The sequence below is a fragment of the Notamacropus eugenii genome, chromosome 4, assembly GCF_028372415.1.
Source record: "Notamacropus eugenii isolate mMacEug1 chromosome 4, mMacEug1.pri_v2, whole genome shotgun sequence".
Lineage (NCBI taxonomy): Eukaryota > Metazoa > Chordata > Mammalia > Diprotodontia > Macropodidae > Notamacropus > Notamacropus eugenii.
Window position 1 is genome coordinate 294,435,183 of NC_092875.1, and position 21,988 is coordinate 294,457,170.

Genomic DNA, 21,988 nt, shown 5'->3' on the forward strand with positions numbered 1-21,988 from the left:
TGTTATCCAAAAGACTCTCAAAAGTCTTCTCTACCACTCCAATTTGAAAGCATCCATTCTGTGGCACTCAGCTTTCCTTCTAATCCAATTCTCAAAGTTACACATTGATACTAGAAAAATTATAGCTTGGACTATACACACTTTTCTTAGTAAAGTGATCTCTCTGCTTTTTAGTATTCTGTCCAGATTTGCCATAGATTTCCTTCCAAGGGGAAAGCATCTTTTTAATTTCATGACTATTAGACATCTCAAGATGGATATCCTTACAGACATCCTAATATTAACACATCCATAAATGAACTATTATCCCAAACCCTTCACTCTTTCTACTTCCCTACTGTTATCAAGGGTACCCCTAGTCAAGCAAGTTTACAATCTAGGATATGTCATTCCTAAGTTATCATTCTCTCTCATTCTCCATATCCAATCTGTTGCCTTGTACCATTGATTCTACCTTCCTAGCATCATATACATACATACATACATGCACATATATACATATACATATATACACATATATCCCTTTCTCTCCTTTAATACTTCCATTATCTTGGTGGAGCCCTTCATCACTTCTCACTTAGACTGTTACAATAGCCTGATGATTAGTCTGCCTGCTACAAGACTCTTCCCACTCCAGTTTATCCTCAGTTGTCAAAGTGATCTTCCTAATGTATAGGTCTAATCATGACAACTCTTTACCCTACTCCTCTACTCAATAAAATCTAGTGGCTCCCTATTACCTCCAAGATCACTGACAAAATCCTCTCTTTGGTTTTTAAAGCCCTTCATAATCTGGCCTCTCCCAATCTCTGTAGTCTTAAAATACACCTTACTCCTATATAAGTACTCTAAAACTGAATGACTGTGGCCTCCTTACTGTTGTTCATTGCATGAAATACTCCATCTCCAGATGCATACATTTTTCACTCACTGTCCTTCATGCCCTTTCTCCTCACCTCTGCCTCCTGACTTCCCTAACTTCCTAAGTCTCACTAAAATCCCAGCTTTTGCAAGAAGACATTCCTGATTCCTTCTAATGAAAGTGCCTTAGCTGAATTTATCTCCAATTTATCCTGTATATATCTTGCATCTACATAGTTATTTGTATGCTGTGTCTATCTCCCATTAGCCTGTGAGTTCTTTGAGGATAAGGATGGTTTTTGTCTTTCTTTGTGTCCTCAGAGTTTAGCATAATGCCTGGCATATAGAAAGTGTCTCACAAACAAATGCTTTGTTGGCTGACTAACTGACTAGGCAGAATAATATAAAAATTCATTTGGAGGAATAAAATATAAAGGGAAATCAAACTTTAAAAATAGGAACAAAGGGGGAAGAGCACTTCCAGACCTCAAAACTATAATAAAGTAGAAATTACTTAATACTGGTGATAAAACAGAAAAGGAGATCAATGGAACAGATTAGACAGAAGAATAAAAAAAATAAACACACTATCTCGGTGTACAATATGACCTAAAACAAATAATTGAGGAAAGAACTCCCTAATTAATGAGATTGCTGGAAAAACTTGAAAGCAGTCTTGTAGAATTTAGGTTTAGCGAAGCATCTTACAGTACATGCCACAGTAGAGTCAAAATGATTATTTAACCTGAATATTCAAGGTCATATCACAAAAAGAAGAGAATCATAATAGGCACCTTTGAAAATAATGCCTAGAGGATGAATTCTCAACCTAACAAGAGATAGAGATAATTATAAAAGATAAAATATATAATGTCTATGCCATGAAATTCCAAAGTCTGTGCATGAAAAAACTTAATGCAACTAAGCAGCTGCCTAGGAAAAAACAAACAAACCAAACGTGAATTAAATATCTCTGATAAAGGACTGATAGATCATGTATGAAGGTAACTAAATGAAAATATATAAGAACAAAAGCCATTTCCCAATATCTGTGGTCAAATAATGTGAGCAAACCATTCTCAAAAGAGTTGCAAACTATTTACAACCATAAAGAGAATGATCCATACAAAAGAATAAGTTGAAAAAAATGTTTCAACTTATACCTAGCAAATTGACAAAGATAACACAAATGAAAATAGACAATGTTGGAGGAGATATAGAAAGACATGAATACTACTATACTATGCACAGAACTGTGAATTGATCCAACCATTCAGGAAAAGTTATGATGTGACTAAGATGTTCATACTCTGGGATCCAGAGATTCAATGGTAAAAATGGTAAATAAATAAACAAAGGCCCCATATACACCAAAATATTTACAGCAAAACTTTTTGTAGAAGCATAGAACTGGAAAGAACATGGACGCCCATCAATCGGGAAATGGCTAAACAAGCTGTGGTATTGGATGTTGCTGTGCTGTAAGAAATAATGAATGTGATGAGCAAAGAAGCTTAGTCAGACTGGCATGAAATTAAACAGAGTAAACAGAATAAACAATGACTGTAAGTATAAATGAAAAGACTGGGAATAATAAAACAATCACAACTGTAGACTAAAAAGGAATGAATTAAAAAGCATTTATTTATTAATGGTTTGCTATTTACAAAGTTCTATGTTAGAAAGAAGAGATAGTAGACACCCTCACCCTTTCCTTGCAGAGGGTGGGAACAATGAGTGGGCAACACTGCATTTAACGTCAGATATTTTACAGTGTGTTTGTAAGTTTTGCCAAACTTCTTTTCCCCTCATATTTACTTTTTATTATAAACAATGGCTCTGGGAGAGGGAAAAACAAAAGTGATACACTGGGAAATATAGCTGATGTAAGACAAAGTACAAAGTACAAGTGTCCTCAGAACTTGCAGAACACTTTTTGAATATTCATTATAGTAACAAATCTTAGACTTCTAAAAAGGTATTTGAGTTTTGTAAATAACCAAATGTCACTTAGAGACAATACTTGTAGAGGTGAATTGTTCAGCTGGCTAAAAAAAATTTTTTTTTGTCAAAATGGAGGCATGATGAATAGGAATTGAGACTGAGGTCCTTTTTTGACAAACTGGTTCTAAAGGAATTACAAATGAGGATTCAAAATTATTTTAAGCAATGGGAGTACAATTGGATTAAATATAGTCTCCCAAATACACAGTCTCTTTAAAGCTTTGCAGGTATAGTTTCTCATGTGTATTTGCATATGTGTTTTAGTAAGTCCTTTTACTTTGTACTGTGTACATGGAGGACACAGCATAATAAACTTTGTCTGGATATACATATCCTTTCCTAGATATTACACATGAATTAAGATAGGTGCCTGTCTAGAGACACTTATCATCAATGTCCCAAGAGAGGACAAGCTTATCATTCTGGGTGACTTTAATGCTAGAGTAGGCTCAGGCTACCAGACTTGGCAAGGAGTCCTAGGGAGGAATGGAGTTGGAAACAGCAATGGCAATGGTCATTTACTGCTGAAGACTTGTACATCACATGACCTTCTCATCACCAACACTGTTTTCCCTTTACCTAAATGCAATAAAACTTCATGGATGCACCCTTGCAGCAAACATTGGAATCTACTAGACTATGTGATTGTAAGAAGAGACAGACAAAATGTGAGAGTAGAAAAGGTAATGTGTGGTGCAGAGTGCTGGACTGATCATAGACTTATTCTTTCCAAGTTAAATATTTGCATCCATCAAAAGTGCCGCCCCCAAGGCAAAATGACTACCAGAAGAATTAACATCAACAAATTAGAGCTCTTCTCTGAGTGTGAACAGCTTGTTGCTAACTTGGAGGGAAAGTTGAGCCAAAACATAGCTGGCAACAATGGAGCAGAAAAGGAGTAGACAGCTTTCAGAGATTTGGTGTACAGTACTGCATTTGTTCATCTGGGTCAGAACAGTAGCAAACACCAAGACTGGTTTGATGAAAATGGTGAGGAAATTCAGAAGCTGCTAAATGAAAAACAAGATCTCCATGGGGTTTACCAGCAGGATAGTTCATCCATCTCTAAGAAGGCAGCATTTAATTCCATCAAAAGCAAAGTACAAGTAAAGCTTAGAAAAATGCAGGATTCTTGGCTCAGTAAGAAGGTGATGAAATTCAGTTTTATGCTGATGGTAACCATCCAAAGCACTTTTATGATCTTATAGAATTACCTAATTTCAAAGGTACTTCAACATTTTTTCACAATTTAGTCACTCTTACATGCATATGTCTTACCTTTAATATTGTTTTAGGACGTTTTCTAAAATACAATTTTGGCTTTTCAATCACAGGAAGAGGTGGAAGCTTTCTTAGTTCCTGCAACACAGAGCTTGCAGCACGTTTTTTTGAGAGTTTTTTGCTATTTCCCTCTCCTTCTGCAGAGAACTCTCCTACTGATACTCGGGTAACAAAACTCTTCATATGTGGAGGTCCACTTTCCTTAATGACCTATTAATTTAAAATAGGACATAGTGTTTATACTTCTTCTTCAATACTGCAAAGATTCATGTTTCCACTGGTAAAAATATTCTCTTCACCATCACAGAGAACAATCCCTCTATGACTTAGAAAACAACTATAATGAGTTACAGCAGTAAAAAATACATCATTCAGAGGCCAATCCTATCGTGATAAGTCTCTCCACATGTAGTTAAGTTGGTCCTCTAACAACAAATACATAGTTTGTTATTAAGCCTATAGATGAAGGCCCTCCAACTTTGTAGTACCTTCCAGGGTATTTGTTCCACAAGGATAGTTTTGGAGCATATCACCAAATCACCTTCATTCATTAAAGAAATTCATTAAAGACTAGGGCTTTAGTAAAAGATCAAATGCCTATAGTCTCATAAGATTAGGGAGACACACTGACTAAGACTGCTGAATTATGATTTATTTTCACAAGGTAATTTATTGTCAATGATTGGGGAGCAGAAAAAAAACCATGAAAATCTCTATTAAGTACGTACCTCAAAAGTGACAGGCATGTTACGTTTCAATCCAATTTCAAAAACTAAGCTGATCTCAGATTTGTTGGCATCTTTTTCTTCTTCTATTTCTTTTCCTGATTCTCCATTCTAGATCATGAAAAACAAGGAAATTTGTGCCATATAGTACTCAGTTGTCAAGGAACTTTGCTTCTTATTTATAATATCATACTAAGTAATAGAAGACAAGGAAATTGCTTTGATAGAAATCAGAACAGAATTTTTTTTGTAAATTTGTACTGTCAAAACTGCAATATCTTTCAAAAAATATAATGGAAAAGTATAACTATAAAATTATTTTTATTATAAACTAAGGCTATAAACAAAATTCAACCATACGTATCTGAGGTAGTCAAACTTAGTGACACAAATCGGAAAATGATCATCTGTAGTTCTTTTGTTACATAGTTTCATGCCTTCTAATCAATCCAATTCAAGGAGCATTTATTGGCTTCTTAGACAAAATAGTGAATGAGTGTAAATATATATGTTGATACCATTTATTAATCCCTCCTAGTTACTATGAGAATGTCCCGTCCTGGGAGATACTAGAACCCCAACTTAGAAATCTGATTTTCTTTCCCTGTGCCTCCTCATGCAAATGTCTAAAGCACAATGCTCCAATTTGGGATCTGTTGTGCTGGTTAGCCTGGAGAAGAGAAAACTTTGTGGGGACAGGAGAGCTCTCTTCAAATATTTAGAGGATCATCATTTATCTTATCAAGAAAAATTTATTTCTTTTCCTCCTTGGTTTCAGAGGGCAAAACTAGAAACAATGAGAAAAAAATAGTAGGGGATATATTTAGGAGCAACATAAGGAAAATATTTTTTTTCCCAATTAGAACTGGAATCATAAGATCTATTCCTGGAAAAGATTTTAGGGATAATATGAACAATTGCCTCCTTTCACAGGAGGAACCTGAGATTCAAATAAGACATTAAAAAATCTTAAATGACTTGTTCAAAGATAGTCAGGGAGGAAGTAACAAAGTCGGGATTTAAACATAGGCCCTTCAGCTCTTAATGCAATGTTACTGATCTGAGTGATACTCAGAACCCCATTCTATAGTTTCATCAGTACTGAAGGGCAACTGTGGCTGTAAACCATGGCACAGCAGAGGAATGGAAAGGCAGCCCGAGAAGGATGTCAAATTGAACTATTATATTTGTCTCTAATCATATCAAGAAAAATTTACTTCTTCCTTTTATACAAAAAAGGTACATATTCATCAAGCAGAACATGTTTTCCTTCTTAACAATTTAACTATTGAGAGAAGGAGACCAAGGGACTTATTAAGGATTAAATGCTATGACCTGCCTTTGTTATAATTTAACTATGAGTCTTCAACTTGCTTTGCAGGGTTTTGCACAGTTCAAATATGAGCTGCTATTACCACGTTATTATTTTTATTATGATGACTCCAAGCTTTTTCCTAAAATAAAGGGCCATCTTTTAATATTGAATTTCTCTTGTGTTGTCATATGGGGCAAGTCATAAGACACAAGTCTTAGAAGAATTAAAACTGAAAATCTCCCAAAGGGCAATGGAGGAAAGTATGATGTGTGTGATCAGCTGCAACAGAGTAGAAATGAGAAATTAAGGAGATGCATAATAAATATCATATCTAACTAAAGAAATGGGAACATAAGGATTGTTCAAATAACCAGACCAAAGAATAATGACAGCACAGTCACCATATTCTACTGGTATCTTCAAGCAGTCGCGAGAAAATGAGCCAATCTACCTTGGGCGGATGTCTTCCCACCCAACCCCCTTGACAAATTTGTGAAAAGACATAGATAGGAGTCACACAGTATAGGCAGATCTAGATGGGTTGCAATCCACACTATTGGAGAGAGGATCCATGTCAATGAAATTGCATGTTCATTTGAGTATTAGAAGCAATGGCACCTGAGGTAATTTCTCTGGGATAGGTTCATTCTGGAGAGCTTGGAGAGCCTTTGTTGCAGCATTGTGTCTAGCAGCCTGACGAGTCTTTCCTTCCCCAAAAAACTCGTTGTTTCCAACACTTAGCTGGACATAAAAAACTTTAGGCACTGGACAATGATACCTAGAATTGGAAAGAGTAAATGTTATTACTGGAGGGAAAAACACTCCATAAAGATTAAAAACATGTTTTGTTTTAAATTACATAAGGTATACAATGTACCCTCAACCACTATATAAAAATTTTATCTTCAAGTAGATATTGATATGACTAAAAAAATAAAAGCATTATCTCTACCTTATATTATTATATAATAGAAAAATCACATACAAAAAAATAAGAAACTTATTTTGAATAAATTTTTACCCAAATATTAGTAAACAGTTAAAAATAAATAATTTGAAGTTAAACATAAACTACATATTCTCTTAAATAGCAGCCATTTTATCATACTGGATTTTAGCCAATATGTTAATGCTGTAATGTTACAATCAATATAATTCAATGTTGCTGCTTAAGTTTATTAGACCCATTCTTTGTAGAAGGGAATTAGATAAAAGTCTTCAGGTTACACTAGGTGTTATACTGATCAAAACTTCAAGGACTAAGATTTTTATCGGTGAGAATATATTGTCTCTACTGATGCAGACTGCAACTCTCTCACATCTTAGAAAAATTTCCCTTAACTGCTATGACCAAAAATAATTCATGACTTAATGTCTGCCCATCTCAGATGAACCTCTGTGAACTTACCTAGCATGCCTTGGACAAAAGTACATCACTAAGCCTGGAATCAAAGTCTTTCCAGTTGGGTAAGACTTGACAGTGTTTTTGTTCTGCCAGCAGAGCCTTCATGAACCCAGAGTCACCACAACACCATGAAAAAACATTGTACCGACGCACATTAGAAATCTTATGATTACCTTTCATTGCTTCATTCTGCCTCTGACCCTAAATCCACAATGCTTTCTACGTGACAGGATTGCTAGTTCTTCCTCACCCTAAATTTTGATATCCTTTCATTCTCTCTATGTACTTCATTTTGGTGATGTCTTCAAATATCACTTGGACATGGATGATAACCAAGTCTGTAAATTTATCCTTATTAACTTTTGAGACAGACAGTGTGAAACACTGAAAAGTGCATTGGATTTGTAGTCAAACTATCCCTGTGAGCTTAAACAAATCATTTAACGTCTCTTGGACTCAGTTTCCACATGTGTAAAATGAAGCAACTGAACTAATGACCTATCAGGTCCTTTATAAGTCTGGATTCTATGAACCTATGAGTTTCAGTTAGGTCTTTTACATATTTCCTGTCCTTCTGGCATCTCAAACTTATCACCCCTCATCTTCTGAATGACTTCAGTGATTGGGAACTGCCATCTGTCATTTTACAAACCCTGTTCCTCACTTCTTGCTGCCTGCTCCCTTGATCCTATCCCCCCAACCCAGACCTTACAATTGGGAACTCAAGGTTGATTGTCCACACAAATTTGCTTAGACTTTTCCTTTCTCAAGCCTTCCAGTTTTCTTAAACCACTGAGACACATTCTTATGATGACATGGCATTCTGGGTCAGCCACCTTTTACAGCACTGATTGTGCTTTCATTCATACCCATATTGATCATGGTGGAGAAAAGGAGACAGAAATAACCCTTACTTGTCACTGGCACTTCTAGGAATCATAACATCCTTAACTTACTTGCATTCTTGACTTAACCCTCTGCTGCACCTCACCTATACATGGAGATGGTGTCATACCCTTGATCTTACCATCACCCACGAGGATTCTACTTCCATGTTCATGAACTCTTGAAATCTCTTTATCTGATCACAATTTTATATCAGTTCATTTTTCCCTTTGTCTTACAACCCTTAACCCTGTTCTTCATCCTTACTATGACCTCCGATCCCTCAAACTCTTCATTCTTTCTTAGGTTATCACCTTCCTTCCCTATCTAACTGAGGTAAACCAGTTCAGCTCCACATTATCATCTTCTCTTGAATCCAGGGCAAATTAATAATCCTTATCCTATCACTAATCTCGTCCTGCCAAAACCCAACCTTAGAGTACTCCCATCATCCACCACCTTCACTCCTACTCATGTGAAGTTAGAGAAAATTAGAAAACTCTGCTGACTGGGCTCATTACAGATTTATGTTACCTAATCTCATCTGGGCCTACAGAGTGGCACAGCAATCCTTCTACACCTCCATAATCTACTCACTATCTCACTCACTACAGTGGCTCTTCCAAATCATTTCATCTTTTCTCAAACCTCCTATGGAGGAGGAGGAATTTCCTCCTCCCCCACCCTTCCAGCTAAGAACTTTGCTTCATATTACACAGAAAAAAAAATCAGGCCATTTAGTGAAAGCTACTTCTTTTCCCCTCCTGCTCATCTCTCAGATGCCTTCCACCACTATCTCCTTCTTCACCTTGGTCTCATAGGAAGAGGCAATCTCTTCTGGCCAAGGCAAATCCTTCTATGTACACAAGAGATCTCATTCTACCCTGTCCTCTATAGTACTTTGCTTCCTCTATCATATCCTCTCTCTCACTAATCTTCAATCTGTCTGCTGACTGCTTGCCTGCTGCCAACAAATACAACCATTTCTACACACACACACACACACACACACACACACACACACACACACACACACACACACACACATCCTTCTCTTGAACCATCTATCCTAACTAGCTATAGCCCTATGTTAGTCCTGCTGTCCATGGGTAGACTCCTTGAGAAAATCTATAATCCGTGCCCCCACTTCCTTTTTTCTTAAGCCCTCTGTAGTCTGGCTTCCAAGCCTCATCATTTAACCAAAACTACTGTCTCTGGAGTTATTAACGATCTCTTAGATGTCAGTATAAAGGCCTTTTCTCAGTCCTCATTTTTCTTGCCTTCTCTGCCAAATCTGACTCTGTCAATCACCCTTTTCTCCCTGATACTCTCTTCTTTCTAGCTTTCCATGACACTGCTCTTTCCTGGTTCTCCTATCTATCTTAAGTATCTCTCATTCTCCTTTGCTCAATTTCAGTCCAGGTCACGCCCTCTAATCACGGATGTCCTCCAGGGATCTGTCCTGGTTTCTCTTTTCTCCCTTTACACTATTTTACTTGGTGATCTCAACACTTCCTATGGATTCAATTACCATCTCTGTGCAGATGAGACTCTAAGGTACTCCAATTTACCCTGTACATATCTTGATTGCATAGTTATCCACATGTGGTTTTCCCCATTAGGATGTGAGCTCTTTGAAGGGAGGTACTATTTTTGCCTTTTGTTGTATACCCAGCATTTAATACAGTGCCTGGCACATAGTAGGTACTTAATAAATGCTTGTTAACTTGATTTGATGTGACTGTACATCCTTAGTGTTCTAATTTCCTTATTTCTGTGTGTGTCAGCGAGGAGTCGTATTTGGCACCTCCCTCTACCTCACCCCTAGGGAAGCAACATGATTTAGCAGAAAGAGCACTAATCATGGGGCTTGAAAATCTGGTTTTGAATAGAGATAACATGGCAAAGTGTTTGAAGATAGGAGGTGTTTAATAAATATTACTGAAATGAACAAAACTGAATTTTTTTTGAAGAATGCTCAAAGAGATAAAAAGAAAAACCAATAAAGTTCAATATCATGTAAGCTAAAGGAAGAAAGGTTCAACAAAACATTTTTTTAAAAATTTGCTTTCATGATTTTCTCTCATCCCTTTCATTATTACAAATAATTAAAAATCACCTATACAGTCAAGTGAAGTCCTTAAATACCTTTTCTCTATATTACAGACAGGACATGAGCAATAGTAGTCCTTATAATGGATGAGTATAAATTTGTTTCTTTGCAATGCTACTCAATGCTCCTAGTTATGTCCTCTGTGATGAGATCAAACCTTCCACACAATAGTTCTTCAAATACATGAAGATGAACAGCCATATTTTTTAAATGCTCCAAATCACAAATAATTAAAGGAATGAAATTTTAAAACAACTTTTATATTCCACCTATCAGATTGGTGAAGATGATAAGAAAAAATAAAATGACAGTTACTGGAGGGGCTGCTGGAAGACAGACATACCAGTACATCTCTGATGGAACTATGAATTGGCCCAGACGTTCTGGAAAGAAATTTGGAAATATTTTCAATATTTCCTGTACACCCTCCCCCTTTGATTGCTGCAATAATCGTAGTAACTCTATACCCACAAAGACCAAAGGAAGAAGGAAAATATTTATAATCATTCTTTTTGTGTACAGTAAAGAACTGGAAAATAAGAGTGATTATCCATTAAGCAGGGAAAGAACTGAATAAATTATGGTTTAACATGAATTATAATGGAATATTATTATGCCATGTGAAATGACAAAAGGGGGAGAAAGACGGGAGGTCTCTTATAAACCAATACAGAGTAAAGTGAGGAGAACCCAAAGAACAATTTATACAGTAACAAGAACACTATTCAAAAAAAAGGCAACTTTGAAAGACTTAATTCTGATCAATGCAATGACCAACTACAGCTCTGTGAGCTAGATGATGAAGCATGATACACTGAAAGACATATTTTGGGACATTAATAATGTGTGAATTGGTTTTGCTTGACTATACTTGCTTGTTAAAAGATGTATGTTTCACTCTCTTTTTAATGGGGAGATGGAACCATGGGAAGCTATCAATAGTATTGCCATGAAAAAAGGAAAATGAAAATAGGAGAGCCTTAAAGCATATTTTAAAACACAAAGAGGAGAAGAAGAAAGATGAAAAGACAGATATGGAGGACACTTTTGAAAGTAACACACTGAATTTTTAATATACTTCCAAAAAATTGTACATAGTGTAAATTCATGGTTTCACACATAACACTCTTTCTCTGTTATACTTTATATATGGCAATGTTCTCTTTTTTGCTGTTTGTTAATTTCATAATAAAAAGCCAAACACTAAACAGTTCCTTCAGCTGATCCTCAGCCCAAACTCTTGGCCATTCTGCTTGATCTCACTTGGATATTCTCCAGCTCATCAGTGTTCTTCCCTAAGTAATGGTGCCCAAATCTGAAGATAATACTATACATGTGGTCTAAACACCACAAAGTATAATAGTACTAATCACATCCCTTGTCCTGTTTCTCCACTTGACTGAGCTGGCAGGGCAGGATGGGGGCCTCATTATTATTATTCTGTCCTATAGCTAAAGTAACGGGGGAATCTTCTGAGAATACTAGTCCTTAAGTGGGTGGGGAATCTTCCCAGCACTGATATGATATTTTAGTCCTTAAACTAGAGAAGGAATTTTCTCAGAATTGTGCATGCGTGTATGTGTAGATATAGAGGAAGCACAAGAATTGAAATAGGTTTTTTCCCTGTCAATGTCAAGTTGGCAGGGCATTTCAAATTTGATTACTATTTAAATAATCACTGGGAATGGAGGAGAAAAGTTTCAGGGGGAAGAGGCAGGGGAAGCAAGCAGGAGAGCATAGAATACAAAAAGTTTCATTGTCTTTCTATGTGGTTAGGTCTTTAATAATTTAGGGACTTTGAAGCTATCCAAATTACTTACAGCTTCACCACTCTGAGCTTCCCTTTCATCATCCATAAAATCAGGACATTAATACCTGTATTATCTTTCAGTGTTACATATAGGATCTTCTCTTTTCTAGACTAACATACCCAGTTCCTTCAACCAGCCTTCCGTAGATAGACTTGAATTTCTTCAACCCCTCTCTGACTGAATGGATGGTCTTCAATGATGAATGCTGACAACTGAATGATAAAGCACTTATTAAGAATCTAGTATATGCCAGGAACTGTATAAATACAAGATATACTAATAAGAAATCAAGACAGTCCCTGACCCCAAGGAGCTGGTATTCTAATGAGGGAAGACAGTTCAAAAAGGAAAACTAGGAAGGGGAGGAAGCAGGGATGGTGTGGCTTTAGAAATGGTGGCTAAAATATGGAGGTCTGGTTCTAGAGTTCTAATAATTGACATCCCCAAACAAATTCATCACCTGGTACCTAAAATGATGAAGTCTGGACAATTTTAATTAGGTTGATACTCAGATGATACAAAAATAAAGTCAATCACCAGGCCTATGCTTGAAGTTTCAAAGCATAGAACTGAAGAACTTGAAGGCAGTTCTAGGAAGCAGAAAAGGAACACTTTGGTGAAAATATATATATATTTTTTAAAAACCCACCAACTAATATGTTGGATTCAGGTTTTATAAATTATCCCAGGTAACTCTCCATTTTCTGTCACCAGCTTTGCTTGGTTCTGATCCCATGAACATCACACCGCCTCATAGTCCCTCCTCAAGTTCCTCCCCTTTGCACCTTCCTTTATTATGTTGTGTTCCTCCCTTGTATTGTAAGTTCCTTGACAGCAGAGACTGCTTTTCTTCTTTTTAATGTGATTTATCCCCAGCACTTATCACAGTGCTTGGCCCATGATATATACTTACTAAATGTTTACTGAATTGAATTGAAAAGTACAGACTATACTCGGAACATTCAATAAAGTAATTTCTTGTCTTTGGTCATTTTCTACCCTGCTTTTGGTCAGAATTTTAGTTATGAACAGTATGTAGAAAGAACAGTAGAATAGATACTCAATGAGTATTTATGTACAAACAAGCCTCATACAAGATAAACTGGAGATAATCAATAGAGGAAGATAGTGACATTAAGAAGGACCAGGAAAGGCATCATATAGAAGATAGGATTTTAACTGGGACTTCAAGGAAGCCAGAGAAACAAGGAGGTGGAGATGAGGAGAAAGAGTATTCTAGGCATGGGGAATAACCAGTGACAATGCCTAGAATCTGGAGATGGAGTGCTTACATGAGGAACATCAAAAACACCAGTGTTCCTAGATAATAAGGTATGTGGAGGGACATAAGGTGTAGGGAGACAAAAAGGTAGGAGGGAATGAGGTCGTGGGAAGTCTTTGAAAGCTAAAGAATTTATATTTGTTCCTGGAGGTGTCACCGGAATTTATTGGGTTTGGGGGATGAGGGAATCATGGTCAGACCTGTAAGATAGGTCAGGAGTTAAGTGGAGGAAGCACTGGAACAGGGAAAAATTTGAGGTAGGAAGATCAACCAGCAGGCTAGCTAGTCTGGGTGTAAGGCGATGAGGGTATACACGATGGTGGTAACAATGCTGGAGAAGAGGAGACATGTACATATGAGATCTCTCATATGAGAGATTGTTGCAAAGACAGAACTGACAAGAGAGGATAAGAGGATTTAACCTAGAGTACATGACATAATATACTGTCAATAAATCTGAGATCAAAACTTTCTATGATGCAATCCAAAACGAAAGCAAATCCACATGAGGTGAATATATTGAACCTTGTGAAAGATTTGTTGTTCATTTGTTTCAGTTATATCCAACTTTTTGTGACCCCATTTAGGATTTTCTTGGCAAAGATACTGGAGTGGCTTGTCATTTCCTCCTCTGGCTCATTTTAGAGATGAGGAACTGAAGCAAACAGGTTAAGTGACTTGCCCAGGGTCACACAGCTAGTAAGTGTCTGGGGTCAGATTTGAAAGATAAATTGAAGAACAGAAATGTATGTTGGGACTAGACATGCAAATTTTAGAAGAAATTGTTTAAATTCTACATGCACATTAGAATTTGTAGGGAAGGATATATATATATATAGAACTTAAATACTTGCTGGTTGGTTGATTAACTGAGTGATGTAAGAAAATAACAGAGTACCTAGGATGGTGAATGGGGGAGAGCTGGTGGGAGAGAGTTCCAGGCCTGGAGTCAGGAAGATGAATCTTCCTGAGTTTAAATATGACCCCAGAAACATCCTATCTGTGTGATCCTGGGCAAGTCACTTAACCCTATTTGTCTCAGTTTCTTCATCTGTAAAATGAGCTGGAGAAGGTAATGGCAAAACACTCCAGTATCTGCCAAGAAAACTCCAAATGAGATCACAAAGAGTAAAACATGACTAAACAATGAGCAATAAAAACTAGGACTGAGAATTGACGATTATTGCTGATTAATGGAGGTGGGGAGAAGAAAAGAAAATGGAGAAGAAATAAAGGGTGAATGCAAAGTTAAGAAAGAAATAACAATGTCATGGAAACCAAAGTAAAAGAGGGCTTCAAGAAAGAAGGAATGGTCGAAAATATAAAACACAACAAAGAATTCAGGTTGGAAATGAACGAAATTAGCTATTTTTCTTTCATAATATGAAATTACAAATGACATTCTATAACAGAGTGCATCATTACAATCATACAATTAATACTACTACTAATCACAATCATAACTGCCATTTGCATAGTATTTTAAAATTTCATAAGCACTTTGACTTGTAATTGTCTTAAAGGTTTCAACAGTGTCACCCATACACAAATGTCACAATCATATGAGATTTCTTTAAAGATGCAGAAATAGAGATAAATTTGTTTCATGACCTTCTGATTATTAATGTCACACAAGGCATAAAAAAGATTGCCAAACATATCAAAGATTTCCAACACTGAATCCAAGTGGAAGGACTCCCTGTTAACAGTGACGTCTTTCGAATGCTCCTGTTTTCAAATGGCACTGTGTTGTTTTCATCAAGCCCCAGAGCATTACAGAACCTCCTAAATGCAATGCATAAAAATTCAAAAGACTTTGAAAAAAGGGAAAGGGAAAAAAGTGGGTGAAAAACACAGACTGTTCACACTGATATGGAGTTAGACTGGAATCCCATAAATTCCATAAATATTAGTACATATATATCTTGGGCATTCATTGAAGATATACAACGAATTGACCCAGAATTGAAAAGGAGTAGAAGAGCATGCTGGCACACATTTAAGAAATGTTTCTGATGATCCCATTTATCCCTGAAGCAAAGTCTCATATTTTCAATATCAATATTCTTCAAGTAATGTTATCTAGTTACATGTCAAGTAATTTTCACCTTTCAGAAGTTAAACTTGTGGGTGCCACCAAAGGCAATGGAAATACATGATAGGTGCTAGTTGGCTTACGTATATGATCAATGAAGAATCCAGTGGGAAAAGCAGTATAAAGAGTATCAGATGATCAACAGTGAATGACTTAGCTATTTTTAGTAATACAATGATCTATGACAATTCCAAAGGACTCATTGATGAAAAATGGTATCCACTTCCAGAGAAAGAAGGGATAAGAGTCTGAATGCGGATGAAAGCATACTATTTCTCACCTCTTTTCATATTTTTAACTGTGTTTTCTTTCATGACATTACTATGAAATGTTTTGCATGATTTCTTTCATACAACCTATATCAAATTGCTTACCATTTCAGGGAGAAAAAGAGAAAATTTGAAAGTCAATTTTAAAGAATGAATGGTAAAAATTGTTTTTGCATGTAATTGGGAAAAAATAGAATATTATTTTTAAAAAGACTTTCAAAGAGGTGTATGAATGGAAAACAAGGTGTACTAGTCATATAGCAAGAGTAAGGGACTACCAATGGATAGCCTATGTTATCCATGCAAAGGCTAGACTATCTAAAGGAAGATTCCCAAAATGTTTTTACACTTTCTATGAAGAATTTATAGGAAGACAAGAAGAAGATTTGTCCAAAGTGTGAAAGCATGGATAGGCTGCAATCAGCAATGCTAGAGAGCATGAAGATTCATTGATAAAGTATGAAATAATGAATGTAGCTTAAAACCAAACTTATTAGTTCATATTATGCACAAACATTTGAATAAATTCCCACTCCCCAAAAAACCTATAAGATTTCTAAAACTGTGATAGAGAACAATAGAAAACAATTACTTCAACATACTCATTTAACATATAAGGAAACTGAAGTCCAAGACAGTTAGTGATGACTCCGTGTCACACAGACACAAGTAGAAAACCCAAATTGTGACCTAGGTCTTGTGACTCTAAATCCAGACATTTTTCTTCTATCCAAGAGATAAAAGGTTGTTTTAAATATCTTTTTTAAAAAAAGTAGTAGAAATCATTGCCTTGCTCTGGCCTTTCATTATGAAACTGAAAAGTACAGTAAAGTCTATGAGATAATTGTTATTTAGTCGTGTCCAACTCTTTGGGATCCTGTGGGTCATATCATACCAGTACTGTCCATGGGGTTTTCTTGGCAAAGGTAGTGGAGTGATTTGCCATTTTCTTCTCCAGTAGATTAAGGCAGAGATAAAGTGACTTGCCCAGGGTCACACAGCAGCTAATACTGCTAGTCTGATACTAGATTTGAACTCAGGTCTTCTTGACTCAAGGTCCAGCGCTCTATCCACGGAGCCAACTAACTGCCTCCAAGGCAAACAGAGGTGAAGTGGTATGCCCAAGGTCACACAGCTATTAAATGTCTTAATTCAGATTTGAACTCAGATCTTCCCAACTCCAAGCCCAGTGCTCTATCCACTGAACCACCTAGCTGCATCTAATTGAAGAGACAATGAAGGTAACCTTAAGGCAAATATTTTCTTAGAATAAAACAACAAATATTGAATTTCTTTATGTCCCACAGAATTTTTTGTCTCCCTCCATGAAATCAGAAATTTTCTCCTGAACTGAGGTCTTATATGCCAAGTTCCAACACAAAGCAAATGTTTACAATCAGTTATAAACCCCTGAAAATTGGGGTTCATAACTGGAATGCTGACAGGCCCTTAACTACAGTGATGTAAGTGGGCGCCATTATAATCACTAAGGTCTGTTGACAATTACAAAACTCGTTTTGGTTTGCCGCAGAGACAAACAAAATTTCTGTTCATTATAATTTTACTGGAATATGATGTCATAACACATAACCATACTGAAACAATCTGCTGATTTTCTGGCCAAAATATTAATTGCATACTATAGAGCCCTTGGGGCCTCTCCCTTTTTAGCTATCAAATATGGATATAAAAAGACAAACATATACACCATATCACATACATATATCATAGGAAAAAAAGTCACTGTACTTTTTAGTTCAGAATTTGAAAATATATAGAATAAAATAAACTTATGCTAGCTACAAGAAGTTTTGAGACCGGATGCCTGACTTGTCTCATTCTTCTTACACTTCATCCTCTGACTTAACAATGGTGCCTAATGATATGCCCCACATGATTAGCTTACCTTAAATATCATTTCTCCTTATATCATCATGACAATTAAGATTAACCAGAGCACTATTACTAATGGTACCCAGATTGAATTACAAGAGAAAAGAGGTAGAATTTTTTGTGTCAGATTCTAGTCTGAAATTTTCATTCTTTTGTTTCAATGAGCAACCTTCAAGGTTGACCTTCTCTATTTATTTAATACAATATCTTTGTAATTATTTTCCTTCATTTAAATTAGGTGTTAGGTTTTTTGTATAATGCTTATTGTAAAATGATGAATATTTCCATGAATAATTTTTACCCACCCAAATTCTACTTACTGGATATTCAGGAGTAATTTGATAATTTAATCAATGTTAAATGAATGAGGATTCAATGATTATCCCAATGCAGATGATTCTCACATCTATTTATCTAGCTCTAAACTCTCTCCTGACCTCCAGTCTCACATCTCCAGCTGCCCATTGAACTTCTCAAACAGGATGTTCTATAGACATCTTAAAATCAACAAATCCAAAATGGAATCCATGATCTTTCCTCAAAGTCCTTCTCTCTTCCTAACTTTCCTATTGCTGCTGAGGGTATCACCATCCTCCCAGCCAACCAGGCTCACAACCTAGGTGTCCTCCTGAACTCCTCACTCTCTCTCACCCTCCATATCCAATCTATTGTTTGTTGATTCTATCTTTCTAATGTTTCTTTTGACACTGCCACTGCCTTAGGACAGGTTCTCATCATCTTATGCCTAGAAAATTTCAGTTTCTTCTGCTGGATCTTCCTGCCACAAGTCTCTCCCTACTCCAATCCATCCTCCACTCAGCTATCAAATGGATCTTCCTAAGGCTCAAATATGACCATGTCATACCCCTACACCATATTCCAGTGACTTCGTATCACCTCCAGGATCAAATATAAAATCCTCTTTTTAGCCCCTTTTTAACTCTCCCCCCCACTTACCCCCTCAACACACACACACACACACATACACACACACACACACACACACACACACACACACACACACACACACACACACTCTCTCTCTCTCTCTCTCTCTCTCTCTCTCTCTCTCTCTCTCTAACTCACTCCCTCCCTCTCTTAGTCACTCCCTCACTCTCTGGGATCCAGTGACAGCCCTACTTGCTGTTCCTTAGACATGACATTCCATCTTGACTCCAGGTACTTTCACTTACAGGCCTGACATTCTCTCCCTCCTCATCTCCAATTCCTGGCTTTCCTGGCTTCCTTCAAGTCCCAGCTCAAATCCTACCTTCTGTAAGAAGCTCTTTACTGATTCCCCTTAATTTTACTGCCTTCCAGGTGAAGTAAGCAGAGCCAGGAGAACATTGAACACAGTAACAACAATACTGCTATATGATGAAGAACATCTATTCTCAGCAATACAATGATCCAAGACAATCCCAAAGGACTCATGATGAAAAATGCAGTCCACCTCCAGGGAAACAACTGATGCCATCTAAATATAGACCAAAGCATACTTTCTTCCTTCCTTCCTCCCTTTCTTCTTTTCTTTCTGTCTTCCTTCTTTCCTTTCTTTTGTTTTTGTTCACGTTTTCTTGCACAAAATAATTAATACGGAAATGTTTTACATGATTACACATGTATAATCTATATCAGATTGCTTACTATATTAGGGAGGCAGGGAAGGGAGGAAGGCAGAGATAGAGTCTGGAATTCTAAACCTAAAAAAAAGAATGTTAAAAAATTTTACATGTAATTAAGAAAAAAATAAAATAATATTTTTAAAGTGCCTTTCCTTTAAAATTATCTCCAGTTCAAGTCACATATATTTATTTGTACATATTTATTTCCCTGTTGTCTGTCCCATTAGACTGTGAGGTACTTAAGGGCAGGGACTGCTTTTTTGCCTTTATATCCCCAGCACTTAGCACAATGCCTGACAAAGACACTTGATGGATGTTTTTTGATTCAACAACTATCTCATCTCTCCCTTTTTAACTTACTCTTAGGAAAGCATGGTAAGTACATAATAGTAATTTGAATTCAAGTCTGACTTAGAACTTCATTCATATGAAGATATATGTGTATATATCATAATATATGAATTTTAAAATACATATCCATGCATTCTAAAGATAATGCTTTTGTGGGTCTACTATAAAGAACTACTATAAAGAAAATTCAGAATGAGTTTGGAGAATAAAGACTAGTGCTACTGAGAAATTATGCTTAGGGAAAGTGATGCCTTACTGAAAATCTTAAGACATAGTCATTAGACACATAGTTCCTATCTTTACCGTGCTTACAATGAATCATGGAAGTCTACAACAATCTTTTTTTTTTAATCCTCTTGGACTGTGGAATAAACCACTCACTATTCATAGGCTTCTTTGTTGTAGATTACCAATTAATTATTGATGATACAAAGAAGAGGCTCCTTATTTTTTGTAAAGGACAGAAATGGTCATGACAAACTATATCCAGTCTTACTGAAGCTGGAATAATCGGAGCTATGCGCTACCTTGTCTACATATTTCAAAAACTAAAAAGAAATACCTAGCCTATGGGAACTTTCTCAAAACTATTTTTTGAAAGTCATGATCCTTCCTTTTCCTCTATCAACCTGATATCCTACAAATAAATAAACAACTGGTTCAAGAGTTAGTCTTCTCTTCCAAACACATTTCCAAGACTTTATAATTCTGAAAAAGTGCTGATTCTAGCTTTCACATGCTTCCCAACTGAGTACATACAAAATAAGGGTTTCTACTTAGTCCTTATAAATAAATGCCACCACAATTTCATTAATAGCCTTTTTTGGAGTATATACCTTATTGTTCTGTGGTAGACTCACAATCATAGATAATTTCTATGCTATGTACTCAGTCCATTAGACAAGCCTCTTTTACCAAGACTGCCTTTGTCAACTCATTTTATATTATCATTCTAAACAATTAAAGCCCATTAGGCCTTCCACTTCTCTGATTACCCTGTTCGCCCATCATCTCCATGTTCTTGAATATCATTTTTACAAGGTGAGACAGACATATTCCAAACAACTTTAGTAGAATTTTTTGAAATGAAAAATAATTACCTCATTTCATTTGATAGTATTGTTCATAAATCTCAACATAGTTGGCCATTTCTGAGAACTTTTTGTAACCTTTTGGAATTTTAGCTATCATATCTTTAAAAGTTTGTGTTTCATGATACCTGACAAAGTTATGGCCTGGCCTAATTAGGAGTTTTAGAATTTTTGTGTTTATTTCTACAGTAGACTTGAGATAGTTGTCACTTAACTTTTATATCTCAAACTACTTATCTACAAAGCATTTACAGAATCTGTATTTCAGGACTATAAAGCACTTTATAAGTCAAAACACAGAATTCCAATGAAATGTCAACTATTTTATTATTTCTATACTTTTAGCACTATTATTCATTCTAAGTATACAATACAGTTGTAATTAAATGGCAGCTATTAGTATATGCTAGAAAATAGACTCAAGTACAGAATTATGCTGGGAAATACAAAATTAACATGATGAGAATAATTTCTCACTAGTCTTTATTCTCCAACTTATTCTGAATTTTCTTTATCATAGTACTTTATAATAGATGACAAAGGCATTATCTTTAGAAAATATGTATATATATTTTAAAATTCATATATTATGATAAATATACATATATTTCCATATGAAAAAGTTCTACGTCAGGCTTGAATTAAAATTACTATGTTGTACTTACCATTAATTTAACTAATTAACTAACATTTAATAAGCTCTAATTCTAACAATTTCATTATTATTTGTCATAAATTTAAATTTTTATTTCATTTGTAGTGAGGAAAGAAGAAACTGGGCAAATTTTAACAGATTAGAAGCCAATCAAAAGTGAGCTTTAAGAAAAGTACTAAACTTTTTGTAGTAGCAAAGAACCGGCAGAATATAAACCTCAGAGCCAAGAAAACCCAGATTTCAAGCCAGGAGCACATACTCGCTCTGTGACCCTAAGGAAACTGTTTAGCCTCTTGGGGGGTCTAAACAGCTGTCTAAAATTAAAAA

The 21,988-nt window shown here is 35.9% G+C and overlaps 1 protein-coding gene across 11 annotated transcripts in view; it reads right to left on the minus strand.

The window, feature by feature from the left end:
- STAU2 (staufen double-stranded RNA binding protein 2) overlaps nt 1-21,988 on the minus strand; it is a 452,577-nt gene that overhangs the window by 275,091 nt on the left and 155,498 nt on the right. For 6 of the 11 annotated variants that reach the window (XM_072604888.1, XM_072604879.1, XM_072604881.1 and 3 more), the window contains 4 exons: nt 12,520-12,612; nt 6,805-6,964; nt 4,875-4,982; nt 4,144-4,356 (listed from right to left, as the gene is read on the minus strand). In XM_072604888.1, the coding sequence (XP_072460989.1) occupies nt 4,144-4,356; nt 4,875-4,982; nt 6,805-6,964; nt 12,520-12,612 (574 nt within the window). The remainder of the gene's footprint in view (nt 1-4,143; nt 4,357-4,874; nt 4,983-6,804; nt 6,965-12,519; nt 12,613-21,988) is intronic. The other 5 variants (XM_072604884.1, XM_072604882.1, XM_072604883.1 and 2 more) reach the window with 1 other exon arrangement.